Genomic DNA, 18,163 nt, shown 5'->3' with positions numbered 1-18,163 from the left:
TTACTTAAGGACTTTCCCGATTCAAAAATTAGATCAACAGAGACTCTCTTCCCGCCAGCCCGTGCAGAACTTTGCCTACTGTATCTTTGTATATTTGTACTTGTATTGTTTACCTGTGCTTACAGAATATATTCTAAAGTAAGTAAAGGTGTATTTTTTTCTATAATATTATATACGATTCGAATTTCCTCTGTTTTTTACTTAATTTAGCTCATGATTTACATTGATCACAGAAAATATTGAAAAATCCTCCATGAAAGTCTATTTCCCATTTAATGTTTATGGCTAAGGACCAAAAACAGTCACATAAGCACTATTTATAAGGCATCTGGAGAAAAAAAATAATTCGAATTTCCTCTGTTTTAACATGGTATAATATTGAACATGACGCGTTTATTTATAATAAATAATAATTATATCTTCTAGATTTTTGTTCCTGTATATTTCTTTTTTATATTAATTCAAAAACTTCTTGCCAATTTAAAAAATCATGTGTAATTTTCAACATGTTAATTTTCGTTTTTTCCTCTTTTTTCCAACAATATATTAGATAATTCCTACCCAAATTACAAAAAATTGCCTCGATGAAATTTTTCCGATTTTTCATATTACATTGTCTACATGTTGAACTTTCATGAAATGCTAAAAAAAAATCTGTTGCAATTAGTTTAGGGTTTTGCAAATTTTTTGCTATTTTGACTGGACTATTCCTTCCACATTGGGATATAAATGCCATGGACAAAGGCATCTCTATTCAAAATTTAAACCATTATGTTTTCAAAAATTAGCAAGGTTATGTTGCAAGAAATGTCATCTTTCATATCTGTATTTATCTAAATTGAGATAATATATTTTAAGAAAGGCTCATATATTTTACTGTATGCCAGTAATAAAAAATAGTGTTTATTTTAAGATATTAGCCTATTTAGGTCACATGTTTGAAACAGATCATTTTTCATACCATTTGTCATTATTTAAATTTATTTTTTGTTTTAGATTTCATGATGAGTTGATTTCAGAAGGAGTTCTCAAAACCTTATCTAGCGAGATTGATGGACACCGAAATAAAGACCCGTCCGTCACTAACTACATAGCACCAGAGGGTGTGAGCTCAATAGTAAAGCATTTCCTCAATCAATCAGGTACACAGTTGTTTTAATAACTTCATATCTTATTGGAAAAAGTGCAAATAGTTGTTTACAAAAGCTAAATTAACACATAATTTGGTAAGATTTAATTCCTAACTTCTGTAATTCTATCAATACTAAGTGTCTCCAGCATGTAGTTGTATTGGTAAAACAATAGGTCTTGAATCCCACAGATGCCATTTACAGCTATTGATATAAAAAAAAGGATTGTGATTTAGTACATATAAAATATTATGTAGCTCTTTACAAGAAAGATTAAAAAAAAAACATCTGAGTATGATAGACAAAATGTAGCATCAACAAAAGATAATATGAATGAAGTGGTTCAGATTGAGAAAATACTTTTCAAAAATTTATCTACGATGCTAGGTTAATCAAATGATTTTTACCTGTTATCAAGTTTTTGTGGTTTTACAGGAGCCGAGTTAAAAAAGTGTGAGCAGATAACTCGAGTTGATGTGAGTGGAGACAAAGTACAGCTGACCAGTGACAGCGGTCAGTCGTACGAGTGTGATTCAGCTGTGCTGACCATGCCTGTCCCTCAGATTCTGCAGCTCCAGGGGTCAATAGCTGACATCTTAAGTAGGTCATACCTATAGTAATCCGTAACAAAGTAGGTCATACCTAAAGTAATCCATTACAAAGTAGGTTGTACCAATAGTAACCATTAAAATGGCAGATTTGCTATATATAGTTTAATGAATTAGTAAAAAGGGATATAGAGAGTTACAGATATAATGAAGTATATTCACTTTATTCTTTTTCTACATATGAAAAGATTCAAAGCCAGATGTCAAGCAGAATTTGGAGAATGTTTCCTACTCCTCTCGATTTGCCGTGGGACTGTTCTACAATCCTGGCACCAAAATAAGCTACACATGGGGAGGAAAATACATCACAGATAGTCCCTGTGTTAGATTTGTAGCCATCGAAAACAAAAAGAGAGGGTTGAGTAAGTTTAAATTATTAAAGATGTAAATTTTAGTAGTTTATAATCTAAGATGAATAAAATACTCTTTTATTTCAAGTAAATAGGTATATTATTAGGGAAAGTAGAAGGTACATACACTTATACTCTGTTAACTCAGATACCAATATCTTAAATACCATGGTATGTTGTTCATTTTAACTTATCACTTATCTTGAAATGTGGTGCAGCTCTAGAGTATTCAGTGAGTACAGTAACAGCTCATGACCAGGAGAATATTCACAACTACACCAAGAAACTGTTTCATATCAATATGTTCTTTTTTCAGACAACCCCAAGCTTGGGCCCTCTGTCACTGTACATACAAGTGTACCATTTAGTTTGGAAAATCTGGAACAGGACAAAAATGTGATGGTTCCCACTATTCTTCAGCAGCTCCGAGACGTGTTACCAGAGTTACCAGAACCAGCTGAAATCAAGGGGCATAAATGGAGATTCTCACAGGTCAATCTCTTTTTTGTATTGCCATGAATGTTTTATGTGGTGTATTTTTATCTTGTTTATTTTGTCTTTAAAAGGCGATACAGATGAGTGTTGTGGCCCATGGGCCTCTGTTGAATGAAAAAAAATGTATTATATGAAGTTGTTCTTTTGAAAGTACCGTTATACTTTGATGCTGTAAAATTCTGACTGAGCTATGTGCTTTTAAAATGACGCTAATAGTTAATACCAGTATTTGACATACATTCCTGTATGTATAAACATAATTACGTTTGTAATTTAAAATCTTTTTTTTTTTCTGAATAGGTCCACAAGGCTTATGTGAACAACCCTGGCTGTGTTGTACTGAACGAGAAACCTCTAATAATTTTGGCCGGTGATGGTTTTACACATTCCAACATGGACGGTTGTATAGCATCCGCCATCTCCACTAAAGAAGCCATGCTCCGAGTTATAGGCAGCAAGTCTAACATATAGACAATGTAAATATTAGAGTTAAATGTGCAGCATTCTAAAAGGTTCCAGTGAAGACTGTGTTTGAGTGTATGTGTTAAAAGTATTGAATTTAGAAAATGGACTAAAAACAGCCTTACAGACATCTTGAAGAAGCTATCATATGAGTGGGATATTTCCTGATTTGTAACCATCAGTGACAATTTCTGGAAGTTTGAATTGAGTCATTGATGTTGGGCATGAATGTTTATATATACCGTACATTGTTGCATGCACTCCTGATTAGGAGAACCATTATTTTTTTTTCCAAAGTGATGTCACAATCATGTTTTAATGACCAATAATTATCTTTTTTTTCCTACTATGTTTATGTGGAAGTAACCTTTCACTATCTACTACCATTGGATACCTTCTACTAAGTTCCAGCAAAGTCCATGTATATATTTTTACAATTTTGACTTTAGATTTAATAGGCCATTTTACTAAACTTGGCACAAAGCATCCTATGGTCAATCTGGTTAGAATGAAAGTTAGGTTGAGAAAGGGGTTCTGTCGTTATTTAATTCATAAGGATTTTTTTTGGCACAAATAAATAAATGTTTATACTTTCTTTTAAAAGACTACTTCAAATTTGAGAATATCCTCTTCTAGTTAAGATTTAGATCTGAATCATTGCCATGAACACAGCTGCATTAGGGCTCTTAAGTTTTAAGAGAAAGAGAACGGTTAAAAAAATTGGTCTTGTGAAACTCAGGTCCATAGCTCTATTGTTGGATGTTAAGTTTTCAAAAATCAAAAGATTGAACTGTATAGGGCAAACGGAGAAAGAAAATGATTCCTGGAGATTTTCATTGTTTACAGTGAATTACTTTTTGTGAATGTCAAGCTGGTTTGATCACCAGTGACCAGATAGCTCAGTTGATAGAGCACCTGACTGGAGATTCAGGATCAAATTCTGGTCTGGTTTGTCACATTTTCTCTCCTTTCTGGTAACAATTATAATGACTTGTCACTGACGTGTTGTTAATTGCTAGATACGTTTTAATATTAATAGGTTTTTGGGTCATCAGTTTATAAGTCTAATTTTGAAGGACAAATGATGTATTCTTTTTTACTATTTGTTGAGCTTGTACATTTGAGGTAAAGAGTAACAACAAAGTTGAAGCCCCTTATACACTGTAATAATTTCACAGTATTATCTGAACATGGGCTTTTGATTTAGACAGTATATGGTCAAGTAGTGCTCTGCTATGCAAAGCATTTTTTTGTCCCCCGCTTGAAAAGTGGGGGATATTAATTTGGGTTTGTCCGTCCGTCCGTCTTTCTGTCTGTCTGTAACGCTTTCGTTTCCACACAATATCTCGAGAACCCTTTGAGCTTTTGCAATGAAATTTAGCATAGCAACTCCCTATGGACTAAAGAAGACCCCTATTGATTTTGAGGTCAAAATGTCAATGGTCAAGGTCATAAATAAGCAAATTCTGTCTGTTATAACACTTTCATTTCCACACGATATCTCAAGAACCGTTTGAGCTATTGCAATGAAATTTTACATAACAACTCCCTGTGGCCTAAGGAAGACCCCTATTGATTTTGAGGTCAAAAGGTCAAAGTTCAAGGTCGTAAATTTATACATTCTCTCATTGTGTAACACTATCATTCCCGGACGATATTTCAAGAAGATTTTGAGCTTATGCAATGTAATTTTATATCAAATTCCCAAAGACCTCTCTCAACCCTCTCAAAGTGCCCCGCCCCGTTTGTTTTATTAGAATTTATAGTATTACATGTTTCTATTTTTAGCACAGGGGCATAAGGAGAGTTATCGAATATAATACAGGTTCTTGGCAGACGTTATGTTCTTATTACATCTATTAGAACTATTTAATAATTAAAGGCTTAATAAAACAAACACCGTGGATTGTGTAAAATTTTGACAATACCAAACATGAATATATACATGTATGTGACTTTATGATTGCATATAATTTGCTTCTTTGCAGAGCGACTCAGTGGTCTAGTGGGATGTCTCTTGCTTCACATGTGAGAGGTTCCGGGTTTGATTCCCCGACGATTCATAATCTTTTTTTTTTCCCGAAATACTTTTTTTAACTAAATAATAGTATTCAGCATGTTAAATGAAAGATTTATGAGATGTGGCTTGTACAAACTCAGAAGATCATCATTACAGTGTGTTAAATATTCCATATAAAAAGAATCTTTTATACACATAATCCATATTGCCATATATTTTATTTGCTTTGGTATACATGTATACATGTATGCATTTAATAATTCTACATATTCAGTCAGGGGGATCCGACTCCCCCCTCCCCCCAAACTCTGCATTGTTTACTTTTTCCCTGAGCTTGTTTAAAGAATTTTTATACAGTGTAGAATATTTTAAACTTGTTCTCAATTGTCAATTTGAAAGTTTTTTGAGATTTAATTATTGTTGATATCCTGTAAAATCCCAAAATTTACATTTTGAATTTGCTATGGATTTGTTAACACTATGTTAAGTAATAAAAGATATATAAAAAAAACATCTTGTAACCATACAAAATGGACAGGTTTATTTTCTAATGAGTGTTTTTGTTTGGAATGATGTGATCTATTTAATAAAATATCTGTGATAACAGTACAGCTGTTTTTTGTTCTCTCCCTCTCCCTTTTTTAAAAACTTGAAGTTTATATAAGTGAAATCTCCAACCAATACTGTAAACCAACTATTATTCGCATCATCTTTTATTTACGATTCGTCAGTTTAAAATTAATCTGCGGCGATTAATTTCCGCGACCGAGGAATCATTCTCTATAAATCCTTAGCAAAATGAATGATTTGCGGCGATTTATATTCGCGGGTTAATGGAGGTCGCGGAACTCGTGGATATTTCTCGCAAGCAAATAAAAGTTGGTTTACAGTACCCCGGTACTATATAAAGAATTCATTTTCATGGGGTCAAATTTATTGGTCTATGGATTGGGGTAGGTAAGTCCAAGTATTATAGTATTATGTCCTACTTTGCCGTTTTAGCTCACCTGAGCCGAAGGCTCAAGTGAGCTTTTCTGATCACATTTTGTCCGTCGTCCGTCTGTCCAGCTGTCCATCTGTAAACTTTTCACATTTTCGACTTCTTCTCAAGACCCACAGGGCCAATTTTGACCAAACTTGGTACAAAGCATCCTTGGGTGAAGGGGAATTTAAATTGTCAAAATGAAGGGTCAAGTCCTCTCACAAGGGGAGATAATCAAGAAAAGACAAAAATAGGGTGGGGTCATTAAAAAATCTTCTTTTCAAGAACCACTGGGCCAATAAAGCTGAAACTTACGTGGAAGCACCCTGGGGTAGTGTAGTTTCTAAATTTTCCAAATCATGACCCTTGGGGGTTGGGCGGGGCCACAATGGGGAATCAAAGTTTTACATAGAAATATATAGGAAAAATCTTTAAAAATCTTCTTCTCAAGAACCACTGGGCCAGAAAAGCTGAAACTTATGTGGAAGCACCCTGGGGTAGTGTAGATTCTAAATTTTTGAATTCATGACCCCCGGGGGTAGGGTGGGGCCACAATGGGGAATCAATGTTTTACATAGAAATATATAGGAAAAATCTTTGAAAATCTTCTTCTCAAGAACCACTGGGCCAGAAAAGCTGAAACTTATGTGGAAGCACCCTGGGGTAGTGTAGATTCATTTTTGAATTCATGACCCCCGGGGGTAGGGTGGGGCCACAATGGGGAATCAATGTTTTACATAGAAATATATAGGAAAAATCTTTGAAAATCTTCTTCTCAAGAACCACTGGGCCAGAAAAGCTGAAACTTATGTGGAAGCACCCTGGGGAAGTGTAGATTCTAAATTGTTCAAATCATGACCCCTGGGGGTTGGGCAGGGCCACAATGGGGAATCAAAGTTTTACATAGAAATATATAGGAAAAATCTTTGAAAATCTTCTTCTCAAGAACCACTGGGCCAGAAAAGCTGAAACTTATGTGGAAGCACCCTGGGGAAGTGTAGATTCTAAATTGTTCAAATCATGACCCCAGGTGGTAGGGTGGGGCCACAATGGGGAATCATAGTTTTAAATATGAATATATAGGAAAAATCTTTGAAAATCTTCTTATCATGAACCACTGGGCCAGAAAAGCTGTGGAAGCATCCTGGGGTAGTGTAGATTTCAAATTGTTAAAATTTTGATCATTGGGGTAGGTCACAATATGTATTACAAAGGGGAAATCTGGTAAAAAACAGAATGGTCAAAGATTCTCAGGTGAGCGATGTGGCCCATGGGCCTCTTGATATTTCAAGCTCACCTCTACGAAGTCGAGATGAGCTTATGCTATACCCCCTGCGTCGGCATTAGTGGTGGCATCCCAGGTAAAAGTTTTATAAGAGCAAGTCCATTCCCAAGTAACTAGAAGCCCTACCTGAACCAAACTTACTGGATGATGCATCTAGGGATGGACACTACCAGACTTGCTTCGGATGCTGAATCTGACCTACATTTTCCAGATGAGTTACCAGGTTAAAGTTTTTGGAGCAGGTCCATTTCCAAGAAACTATAAGCCCTATATGGACCAAACTTACATGGATGAAGCATCTAGGGATAGACACTACCAGACTTGCTTCGGATGCAGGGTTTGACCTACATTTTCCAGTTGAGTGACAAGGTTAAAATTTTTGGAGCAGGTCAATTTCCAAGTAACTATAAGCCCTACCCAAATCTAATCTTGCAAGGATGATGCATCTAGGGATGGACACTACCAGACTTGATTCGAATCTGACCTACGTTTTCCAAATGAGTGATCAGGTTCAAGTTTTTAGAGCAGGTCCATTTTCAAGTACATGTTACTATAAGCCCTACCCGGACCAAACTTGCATGGACGATGCATCTAGGGATGAACACTACCAGACTTGCTTTGGATGCTGGAACTGACCTACATTTTTCAGTTGAGTGACCACATTAAAGTTTTTGGAACAGGTCCATTCTCAAGTAATTACATGCATCTAGGGGGCACTACCAAACTTGCTTTGGATGATGGATCTGACCTTATGGGCTACATTTTCCAGATGCATGAACAAATAAAAGATTTTTGAGCAGGTCTGTTCCTAAGAAACTATAAACCCTACCTGGATAAAAATTGCATGGATGAAGCATCTAGGGATGAACACTACCTGACTTGCTTTGGATTGTACATTTCCAGATGAACCAGGTTAAAGTTTTTGGAGCAGGTTTATTCCCAAGTAACTATATATCCTACATGGACCAAACTTGCATGAATGATGCATTTGGGGATGGAATGGACCAAACTTGCATGAATGATGCATTTGGGGATGGACATTACTTAGATGATTTCACATGCGGATTTGGCCTACATTTCCAGATGAGTAACCAGTGTTATGTTTTTGGAGTAGTTCTGAAATTTTATGTCCTGCTATGATTTAACTTGCAGGGATGATGCATCTAAGGATGGAAAATCGAGACTTGCTTTGGATGCTGAATCTGATATTCATTTCCAGATGAGTGACCAGGTAAATTTTTTTGGAACAGGTCAATCCCAGCTTTGTAATCTTTGATTACCTATGTTTTATGGATGACATGATGATGTCTCTTGATAGATGAAATTACAAAAATTAACCCCCCTGAAAATTTTATTCTTTCACAGGAAATACCATCATCTTTTTTCACATTAGTACAACTTCTAAGACTATATACACTATAAGGAAATTGTAGATATTTTCTTATTTAACAAAAAACTTATTTATGATTAAAACATAAAATTTGGAATTAAAAAAATAGGAAGCATATCAAGAAAATTATTTGCATTTTATTGTTCCAATTCTGGCATTGATGGGCACTTGAGATGGACAATATTAATAGGGGCTGTTGAGTATTGTAGTAAAAGACTATTAAACTTAAAAAGTGTAAAATTAAAAAAAAAAGGTGATTTAGTACTTTGTCATCAAAAAGTTGAAAAATGTTGATAAACTGCATTAACATTAATGACCCTACATGTCACTGTACAATGGTGACAAAGTTCATACACATGTATTCAAAGGACTTGCACTGTGGTGAGGAAGTAATTGGTGATAATATTAGGAAATTCACTTTTGCTAAAAAAAAAAATTAATAGATAAAAACAACATTCCACAGAAAGAAAATAAACATTAATAAATTTATGATGCATGAATTCAGAAAATATATTACCGTCATTATGAAATACACTGTGTCACATGTATTGAGACTTTCAGTTAGAATTTTTTGTTTTCTCCAGGAAGTAAGAAGAGATCACTTAGTGTTTCAATGAAATCATAAATTTATAAGACCATGCTGTTTATGATATTTTCTCAATTTAAAAAAAAGGTTGTTTTTTTATGAACATAGTTTATTGATATCAACCAAAAGGATTGGAAACAAGTTCTAAATAACTTAGTGAAATCCTTATTGAAGGATGATGATGATTGAGAGTTGATCTCCAGCAAAGAAAAATACATCCTTAGCAAAAAAATAAGTAAATAAATAAAAAATCATTTTTCCTTTGAGTTACACATAAATGTGTAACTAATAAAAACTCATGAATGTTATATATTTTTAAAAGTTAAAATTGAATTTGATAAGTACATAAACACTATTTTGATAACACTATTTGAATTTTTTTAAAAAGATATAAATTCAGAAAGCTGTTAAATATCTTTGATCCATGACATCATTAAGTAACAAAAACAAAATTACATATAAATATTGTTCAACAGCAACTTACTGTAAACCATTAACATGTAAAGATAGTAAACAAAATAAATATTTATAATTTTATAACAACATTAAGGACTTATTTGATCTTTTAGAAATAGGTTGTTCTCTATAACTAAAACAAGCATCAGAGTTCCTCTTTCTTTGTGGGGGGCGTGTCTTTACAATAACCAAACAGTCCCTCCCTACGACACAGGAAGTTCTCCAGCGTGTTGTCTTCAAGGTATCCCTCGTAAATTCCCTCCTCATCCAGCTCCCCTACGTACGCATTACACATGTTCTGAAACCTACAAATACACAGATGCATTACACATGTTCTGAAACCTAAAAATACACAGACGCATTACACATGTTCTGAAACCTACAAATACACAGACGCATTACACATGTTCTGAAACCTACAAATACACAGACGCATTACACATGTTCTGCAACCTATAAATACACAGAAGCATTACACATGTTCTGAAACCTACAAATACACAGATGTGTTACACATGTTCTGAAACCTACAAATACACAGACGCATTACACCGCATTTCACATGTTCTGAAACCTACAAATACATAGACACATTACACATGTTCTGAAACCTACAAATACACATACGCATTACACATGTTCTGAAACCTATACAAATACACAGACGCATTACACATGTTCTGAAACCTACAAATACACAAACACATTACATATATTCTGAAACCTACAATACACAGACACATTACATATATTCTGAAACCTACAATGCACAGACGCATTACATATATTCTGAAACCTACAAATACACAGACACATTACACATGTTCTGAAACCTACAAATACACAGACGCGTTATACATGTTCTGAAATCTACAAATACACAGACGCATTACATATATTCTGAAACCTACAAATACACAAACACATTACACATGTTCATATACACAGATGCATTACATATATTCTGAAACCTACGAATACATATATACACATTATACGCATTCTGAAACCTAGGAATACATAAAATATGCATTACATGTGTTCTGAGGCCTTCAACTACATTTATGATCCCTTTTTCACAAATATATTTACATTAGGCCAAAATAAAAATTACCTTTGTTTCCCCTAACGCGACCGACCCAATTAAATCGAACCGACTGAAAAGATTTTTCAAATAAGAAGATTCAATTATTTTTTTTATTGTTAACTAAGTTTATAAAATACAATTTCATCAAAATCAGTTTTTAGCAGAACAGCCGACATTGTTCTACTCTGATTTGTTGAAGAAAATGGCGCCAAGATGTGATTACTAAGAAAAAGTTCTTAATAAACAAAGGCGACGTCTCAATCTTATGCCTTTAGCTAACTAGAATTCTCTTGAAACAATTTGATTATAAAATTTACCACGACTAATTAAGAGTGTTTCGGAGGTGTTTTGGCATCTCCATGTGAGTTAATAAATTTTCGAAATGGATGGTAAACAACAAACAAACCTGTCTGTTGAATTTAAGGTACGGAATACATGGTACATGTAAGGCCCGCCTAATGAGCAGATGAGGGGGCCACCTAGTGAACACATCATTCAATTTCACTGAATTTTACTTAATTTGAGTTTTGATCTAATACCACGTTCATCTATCTTCCTATGTTTACTATATGCCATTACGGAACCATAGGAGTTGTTGTAAATATGTCTGCATATTCATCCTTATAAATATAATTCAGATTTTCTTTCTTTACTTCCTTTATTTATGGGTTAAACTTCGTGACTATGACATTGTATATACATGTAGCTTTTTTATAATTTGTAGATTCGGTTTGGTTCAATTAAATATTGTTTAAATACTCTTTACAATTAGTTCTGAAATCATGATTCAGCTTCCTGAGACGCCCAGTGTATTTTTCTTTAATTACACCCTCGAAGATTGGTTGTTTCTTTGCTTTTAATCCCTTCTATAGACTTGTTTGGACGACATTAAAACATTTTCCCAATGCTCCAAATTTAGACGTACTCAGACCTTTTTTGCCATTAAGCATGCAGTAAGGGATCTTTTTTGAGCCAGCATCATTGCGAGACTGGACATAAGTTTTATGGTCCCTTTAGAAAGACTGTTTTCAACGTTCCTTATTGGTATTTGGACCTGCGACTTAAAATTAGACGCTTACTTCTTAACTCTAAAGCAAAATGCTCTAGAAACACTGCAAATCTGATGGCCCTCAATAAGTACATTGATTGTCTATAAGCACTGGGGGCTGATGGAAGGTTTGAAAAAATATACTCGGATGTCTGGTCTTTGCGTATTTGAGAATCTTGTCTTTATCTATTCGATCTACATTAATGTACTCTGGCGTGAGATATCTCACAAGTTCAACTAAATAACAGGTGTAAATTAATTAATCATGAATTTTCCTTTAAATAGCATATGTTTGATACCTAGCATTTTGTTCACAAATCGCTTTCTTTTGTACTTTTCTTACTTTTAAAGTTTTTTTCTATTAAATTTTAGAATGTATTTTCAAAGCTGCTGTTATAAAATAAAATTGTTTACCTACCTACCGACCCACCTTCAGAATTCAGGGTCGGGTTAGGGGAAACAAAGATATTTTTAATTCCGGCCTTACTTATATTCTGAAGCCTAGAAAAGTTAGTCAAAAATATCTTACTTTTTCCAGCCTCTTTCAAGACATTTATATTTTACGTGCCAGGAAAACGTTATCCTGGCATGTAAAATATCAAAATCTTGAAAAATCTCTGAGAACCTGATACCTTTTCCAGGCACGTAAAATCTGCAAATCTTGAAAAAGCCTGGAAAACGTCAGAAATTTTGGACTATACAAAAATATGCACATGTTCTGCTAGCTAGCTAGAAATACAAATAAATGCTTTACACATATACTGAAGCCTTAAGATATACACATGTATGCATTATACATGTTTTGAAACTACAAATATACGCGCCACATAACGAGGTATATAAGGAGTGTAGGTATGTTAACCGAGGCTCTTACTTGTTAGAGTAAGTACCCACCTGACTGGCCATCTTCCCCCTCCCTGCATCATTCCTGGAGATTTCTCCGTCTCTAATCCCGGCCCAGATAATCTGTTTACACCGTCCACTGCCTTCAACCCATAACTGTCAAAAAACAAACAAATCGTCTTACCAGATCAATCAAGCTCAGTAAGGAATATACATGTAACTGAGGAAAATGTTTATGACTATGGGCTGTGGACAAGGATTTAACTTAGCCGTGAATGAGAACACTGACTTGTCAAAATGACTGTTGCAGACCCTCTCCACGATCTCCATCACATCAGACTCTGTCAGTCGCTTCAGCTTTGGTCTGACACGGTGTCTCCTGTAGAACTCAAAGGAAAGCTGGACAAAAAAAATTCATTAATTAACATATAATAAGGAAAAAGTTAGTCTTCTCATGATCTGTATATTATTTGGGTGACGGTATGTCAATTTCATAAATATAGGGTAAAGAGAGGAACAGACACATTAACAATTGATTAATAAGACCCTATCGGCTGATCAGTGAGCTTCTTAATTAAAACACGTCTCATAATCATTAAAAACAATACCTGGTGAGCGATAGCGCGACAACCGTCACACCGTAAAGCGTGGGGCATATGTGGGCTGTTCTGTTCCTCGTCGTCCAGTTTCGGAGGGGAGAGGCGGATCATTCCCTCTCTCTCCTCAGGCATGTCATCATCACCCTCGGACTTCGTTAATTTTATACTACTCTCGCCATCCTCTTCACAAGCAACTTTTCCAAGATACAAAATGTTAAATATCATATAACAACATAAAACATTAGCTGCACGGAACCTTATGACAACCATTCTGTAGCTGGCAAGTGTCTAATGTCGGGTAGGCCGGCCTATCTTGGAGTATACACTCGAATAAATTTAATCTCTTTCATATTTATAATCCGGAAGCGAATCGCATTGTAACACGTTTCAAATCGAGCGCGCAGTTCCAGGTTCGCATTGTCGGGGTTTAGGGCAAAATGCGATCGATCGTTGCATGATGTGAAAAGGCGCTGGCTCTGGAACTGTAACAGAGCAGAGCACTGATAAAAATACTGGATTTCGCAACGCTTAAACTTTCACTTTTAAATGTTAAACCTGGTCAATGACATGTCCATTTCCACGTCACTGCATGCTCTATAAATAAACTTGATATTACAGAATATAAATAGAAACCCTATCAAAGTTTACAACTAATACAACTAAACTGCTAAAGGTAAGTTAACACTATAATACTGCTGCTGTGAATATTCTTTGAAATTCTTGCTTAAAAAATCAAACGCCCTCTATCCAAATTAAGAAATAGATGATTTGTTCCTGTAATGTTGATTTATTAAAATTCTTATTAATAAACATAGCTTGAGGTAGTGTCAAATTAAAAAGCATGAAGAGCAATGGAAAGGGATTAAAATCGATAGATTGATATTTTCTCCCTAAAACGTCATTTAAAATATCGGAGAGGGATAGATTGATACTGTGTAAAACAGCGCTTATATCAGCTGATCTTTTTGACAGGAGAGAGAGGACTCTCGATGAAATATGGAGATAACGAACATAATAGTCCATTCAAACAATACACATATAAATGAAGAGTATAACTAACACGGACCTCTAAAACGTCAAAGGTGGGATCAGTAGTCATGGAAGAGTGAGCATCCCCTGCTGACCAGTCACTTATGCCGTGTGCTCCTAAATAGTTATTAAATATAATTTCAATCTAATTAAAATTAGATCCTTTCCATTAACTACATAACAAAAACAGGAGCGTAAAGCGTCTAATTTTAGTTAGATTGTTTTACTTTTATACAACTATTGCTGTTTTTCTGCCAGTATTCCGCAAATGGCTAAATCACCTGATTTGTTCTCGGTGAATATTGTACTCCTCTAAAACATCAGAGGTGGGATCGTTTTCAGTAGCCATGAAGGAGTGAGCATCCCCTGCTGACAAGTACACATGCACTTCATTCTTTAAGTAAGGATGTGGAGATAACGAACAGTTTTCAATCTCAAAGTCCATAAAATAATACAAAATAAGAGCAGAGCAAACACGGACCTCTGACATCAGAGGTGGGATCAGGTGCCATGGAGGAGTGAGTATCCCCTGCTGACCGGTCACACCCGCCGTGTGCTCCTTGTCACGATCGGGAAACAACGGAAAAATCCGTCGTCAATTCAGGGTATAAATAATGGACTAACAATTAGTATGAAAAACAACAGTCAGCATTTAACTCAATGATAAATTGTATTTGCTGACAAGGTCATATCGACCATAGAACTTACGAAATGATGACTCGTCTCGGCTGATATTCTTGTTTCATCAACTTGCTTGTCAATAATTTATCTCGTTTTAGAAATTGTTCATACGAAGAGCAAGCTCTTGCGTATCGAATCAACTGAGATATATACACTCCGTATGCAGGTGATGAAAGTTTATTGCTGCATAAAAAAGGGAAGTTGACGATAGAAAAGTTAAAGTCATCACGTTTATCATATAGCTTGTTGTTAGATTACCATTAACGTCTTTTTCAAGTAAAATATCCAAGTATGAAACAGATGTGTCAGACTCTGTGGAATCTTTTATCTCAAGCTCACCAGGATATATCGTATCGACGTAGGAATGAAAATTACCATTGTTAATTGACAATACGTCGATTTATCTAAATGTCGAGTTGAAGGCCACAGCAAGTGTTTTCTTCTTTTCACGCATAAGTACATACAAGCATTAATCTTATTTACCCGACCTATCTTTAGAACTCTCCTTTGTTTTCATGTTTATTTTGTTGTAGATGCTGACCGATGAACATAGACAGGAGCTGAATGATAAAGGGTTCACGGTGATCAGTGGGGTGTTACAGAGTTCCGAATGTGACGATTACGTCACCGAGTACAGGGAGTGGCTGGATCAGTTCAAAGATGGCGACTGGCCCAGAAGTAAGTCTTCTTTGATTAACCAGTACAACACCGGGAATTTCGAAACGACTTGGAAAATAAGACTGAAAACAACATCTGTTTTTGCACAACTCTGGAAAACAGACAAACTTTTGTCAAGCGTTGATGCCATTGCCATAGGACGACCACCAGAAGATGGGAAGGAGGAGTTTGAGTCACCAGGACAACACTGGCTGCACACTGACCAATCAGCAAGAAGGAAAGGGCTCCACGCCTACCAAGGAGGTGTGTACCTCGAAACAACAGACGAAGACGATTGGACGTTTCATTTAATGGAAGGTTCTCACAAATATCTTGATGAATTTTATAAACTGAACAAAAAACAAGCATTTAAAAGTTCAATTAACGAATACTATCATCTGCGAGATGAAGACTTCGAATGGTTCAAGGACAAGGGATGCAAAACGATTCGACTTCCGGTGCCAAAAGGAGGAATGGTTTTATGGGATTCCAGACTGATTCACGCTAACGCTAGACCTTTGAGAAGCCGAAATAATCCAGGGAGATGGCGTTTCATAATTTTCATTTGTATGACCCCTGCAATATGGGCAACAAAAGATGATTACGAGAAAAGGAAATTGGCTTATGAATGTGGGTGTATGACTACGCACTGGCCAACCGGAGGGGTCCGGTTTTATGTCTCAAAACCCCCTCCTTCATTTTCAGATCAACAAATTGAATATCCTAAAGACCTTCCACCAAATGCCAAAACAAACGAAGTGAAACTGTTGTCGGGATACAAGCAATATGACTTCAATGACGGACAGTCGAACGGACCTGATTACACCCCGGAGATCGAGAAGATGTATGATTTTGATGTCAGTGATGATGTGTCTCTTACTAAAGAACTTTCCTCATCGCTTCAGAAAGTAAATGTTAAACATTTTTTATACGCCGCAGGATTGTCCATCTTCTTGTTCATAGTCCTGAAATATGCCGAGAAAACCGTGTTAATGTAAAGATGTCTCGCATCGCAAACAGTCCTGATTCTAACTTTGAATGGTGAACAACTGAACATGGTTATATATTCTCATAATGGAACTAAAATTAAAAAAAACCTTTATCTTGAAGGAAATGTACATTTCAAACTTTTAATTTCATACCCACCAAAAATGTTGTGTTCAGTGTCAAGGCTTTGTCAAGTATAAAATATTGGTAACGTGCTTTGTAATGCAGCAATGGCAGATTGCTTATGGAGAACGTTTGATAGCCGAGTATACATGTATTAACTTATATTTAATTGAAAAAAATATTAAACATTAATAAAAATTTCGCCAGCTTAATTCCAAATTGATGTGATTACGCACACACTAACGCAAAAATGTCGAGAAAATCGAGAGTGAGAATGTTTTAATTGGTTGTGTAATTTTTTGTGCAAGCTGAAAGTTACATTTTGATTTTTTATGGTTACAGAAAATAAATTTTAAAATTCTCTTCTCGTTTTATCAGGTCATGGTTCGAATGAAATTGAGACGTGGTAAGCTATTCGGTAGGGTAATATACCCTCACATTATTGTACAAACCAGAAAGATAAAAATATTGATTATTATCAAGTCTTGATAACACTAATACATTTTATTTGTCATTCTAAATTATCAAATGTGTTTACATGAATACTGACTTTAATTGTCAGCTGGAGGAAATTTACAAATATGATTGCAGTTCCTCCTTCTTCCTAGTCAATTACTGCTGTTACACGAAACGCTAGATATTGAAGGGGGGATAGAATCAAGATTTGATTTTAACGTACATAAAGGATATTTTTACCCTGAAATAAAAAAAAGTATTGTTTGAAATGTACATTTTTGTGTGCTGGGTATATGGAATCATAGAGTTCAATATGAAATGATAGGGGAAAAACAATCCCTTTCCGACAATTGATTGATTTTAATCTGCGAATTGTCTGAAAATGCGGATAAAAGTTGGATTGTGCAAACATCAAGAATGATAGCGGAAGATTTTTAATCATTATTTAGCTCCAGGTGCCTTTCTCTTAATGACAATAATTTTATTGCATCTTTCCTTAATATTTGTACTGTAAGAGCCGGCAAACACAGTTTTTCTTATAATGCAAGTACAATACATGTATATGTTATACTTTGTAACATAGTACTTTTTATGTACACAAACTAATACAAACCATACAAGATTTTAAATTAATGCAGATCAATTTCATCCGTTATGCTGTTTATAAATATTTTTTCAAAGCAATTTCAGTACCACATGCCTGATATCAGTAGATACATATATGAACAATAAGATATCATCATATTTAGGTACATTACGTACAGCAGAAAACTCATTACATCTGTACAAAATACAATGTATACTTACTACATGTAGTATACCTGTACATGTATAGGGTTAACAAATTTTCATAAACTTCTGACTACATTTGAAATAAAAGTCAAATATT

The 18,163-nt window shown here is 35.0% G+C and overlaps 3 protein-coding genes across 4 annotated transcripts; 2 read left to right on the top strand and 1 right to left on the bottom strand.

Annotated features, from left to right (window-relative positions):
- Positions 1-996: 996 nt before the first annotated feature.
- Positions 997-4,791, top strand: LOC134268026 (renalase-like; the record flags this gene model as incomplete). Its single annotated transcript, XM_062750228.1, has 5 exons — positions 997-1,142; positions 1,566-1,730; positions 1,927-2,100; positions 2,405-2,580; positions 2,884-4,791. Coding segments are annotated over 5 exons (832 nt in total), but the record flags the coding sequence as incomplete, so codon positions are not given.
- A 4,887-nt stretch (positions 4,792-9,678) lies between these two features.
- On the bottom strand, positions 9,679-13,839 carry LOC134268040 (marginal zone B- and B1-cell-specific protein-like). Of its 2 annotated transcripts, none has more exons than XM_062750245.1 (4): positions 13,351-13,838; positions 13,032-13,141; positions 12,794-12,898; positions 9,679-10,069 (listed from the first exon to the last, which is right to left on the bottom strand). In XM_062750245.1, exons 1-4 carry the CDS (start codon positions 13,609-13,611, stop codon positions 9,910-9,912), a joined length of 636 nt encoding a protein of 211 aa, XP_062606229.1. In that variant the 5' UTR covers positions 13,612-13,838; the 3' UTR covers positions 9,679-9,909. The 2 variants fall into 2 exon arrangements, with proteins under 2 accessions (XP_062606229.1, XP_062606230.1); XM_062750246.1 differs by lacking the exon at positions 9,679-10,069 and adding an exon at positions 10,240-10,291 and having other exon boundaries at positions 13,351-13,839.
- Positions 13,840-14,577: 738 nt separating this feature from the next.
- LOC134268039 (uncharacterized) lies at positions 14,578-16,938 on the top strand. The gene is made up of 2 exons (XM_062750244.1): positions 14,578-14,665; positions 15,585-16,938. The coding sequence occupies exons 1-2, from the start codon at positions 14,639-14,641 to the stop codon at positions 16,704-16,706; spliced, it is 1,149 nt and encodes a 382-aa protein (XP_062606228.1). The 5' UTR covers positions 14,578-14,638; the 3' UTR covers positions 16,707-16,938.
- Positions 16,939-18,163: the final 1,225 nt, after the last annotated feature.

Source organism: Saccostrea cucullata, unplaced genomic scaffold (genome assembly GCF_032062105.1).
Source record: "Saccostrea cucullata isolate Sc308-1 unplaced genomic scaffold, CSIRO_AGI_Scuc_v1 ctg416, whole genome shotgun sequence".
Lineage (NCBI taxonomy): Eukaryota > Metazoa > Mollusca > Bivalvia > Ostreida > Ostreidae > Saccostrea > Saccostrea cuccullata.
This window is presented reverse-complemented; position numbering and strand designations above follow the sequence as displayed.

Excerpts from the sequence above, each read along its gene's own strand:
- LOC134268040 (XM_062750245.1), bottom strand. The coding sequence starts at position 13,611 with ATGGTTGTCATAAGGTTCCGTGCAGCTAATGTTTTATGTTGTTATATG. Across the intron at positions 12,899-13,031 it reads TGCAACAGTCATTTTGACAA|TTATGGGTTGAAGGCAGTGG; the intron begins GTCAGTGTTCTC and ends GTTTTTTGACAG. Across the intron at positions 10,070-12,793 it reads GGGGGAAGATGGCCAGTCAG|GTTTCAGAACATGTGTAATG; the intron begins GTGGGTACTTAC and ends GTGTATTTGTAG.
- LOC134268039 (XM_062750244.1), top strand. The coding sequence starts at position 14,639 with ATGGCTAAATCACCTGATTTGTTCTCG. Across the intron at positions 14,666-15,584 it reads AATCACCTGATTTGTTCTCG|ATGCTGACCGATGAACATAG; the intron begins GTGAATATTGTA and ends ATTTTGTTGTAG.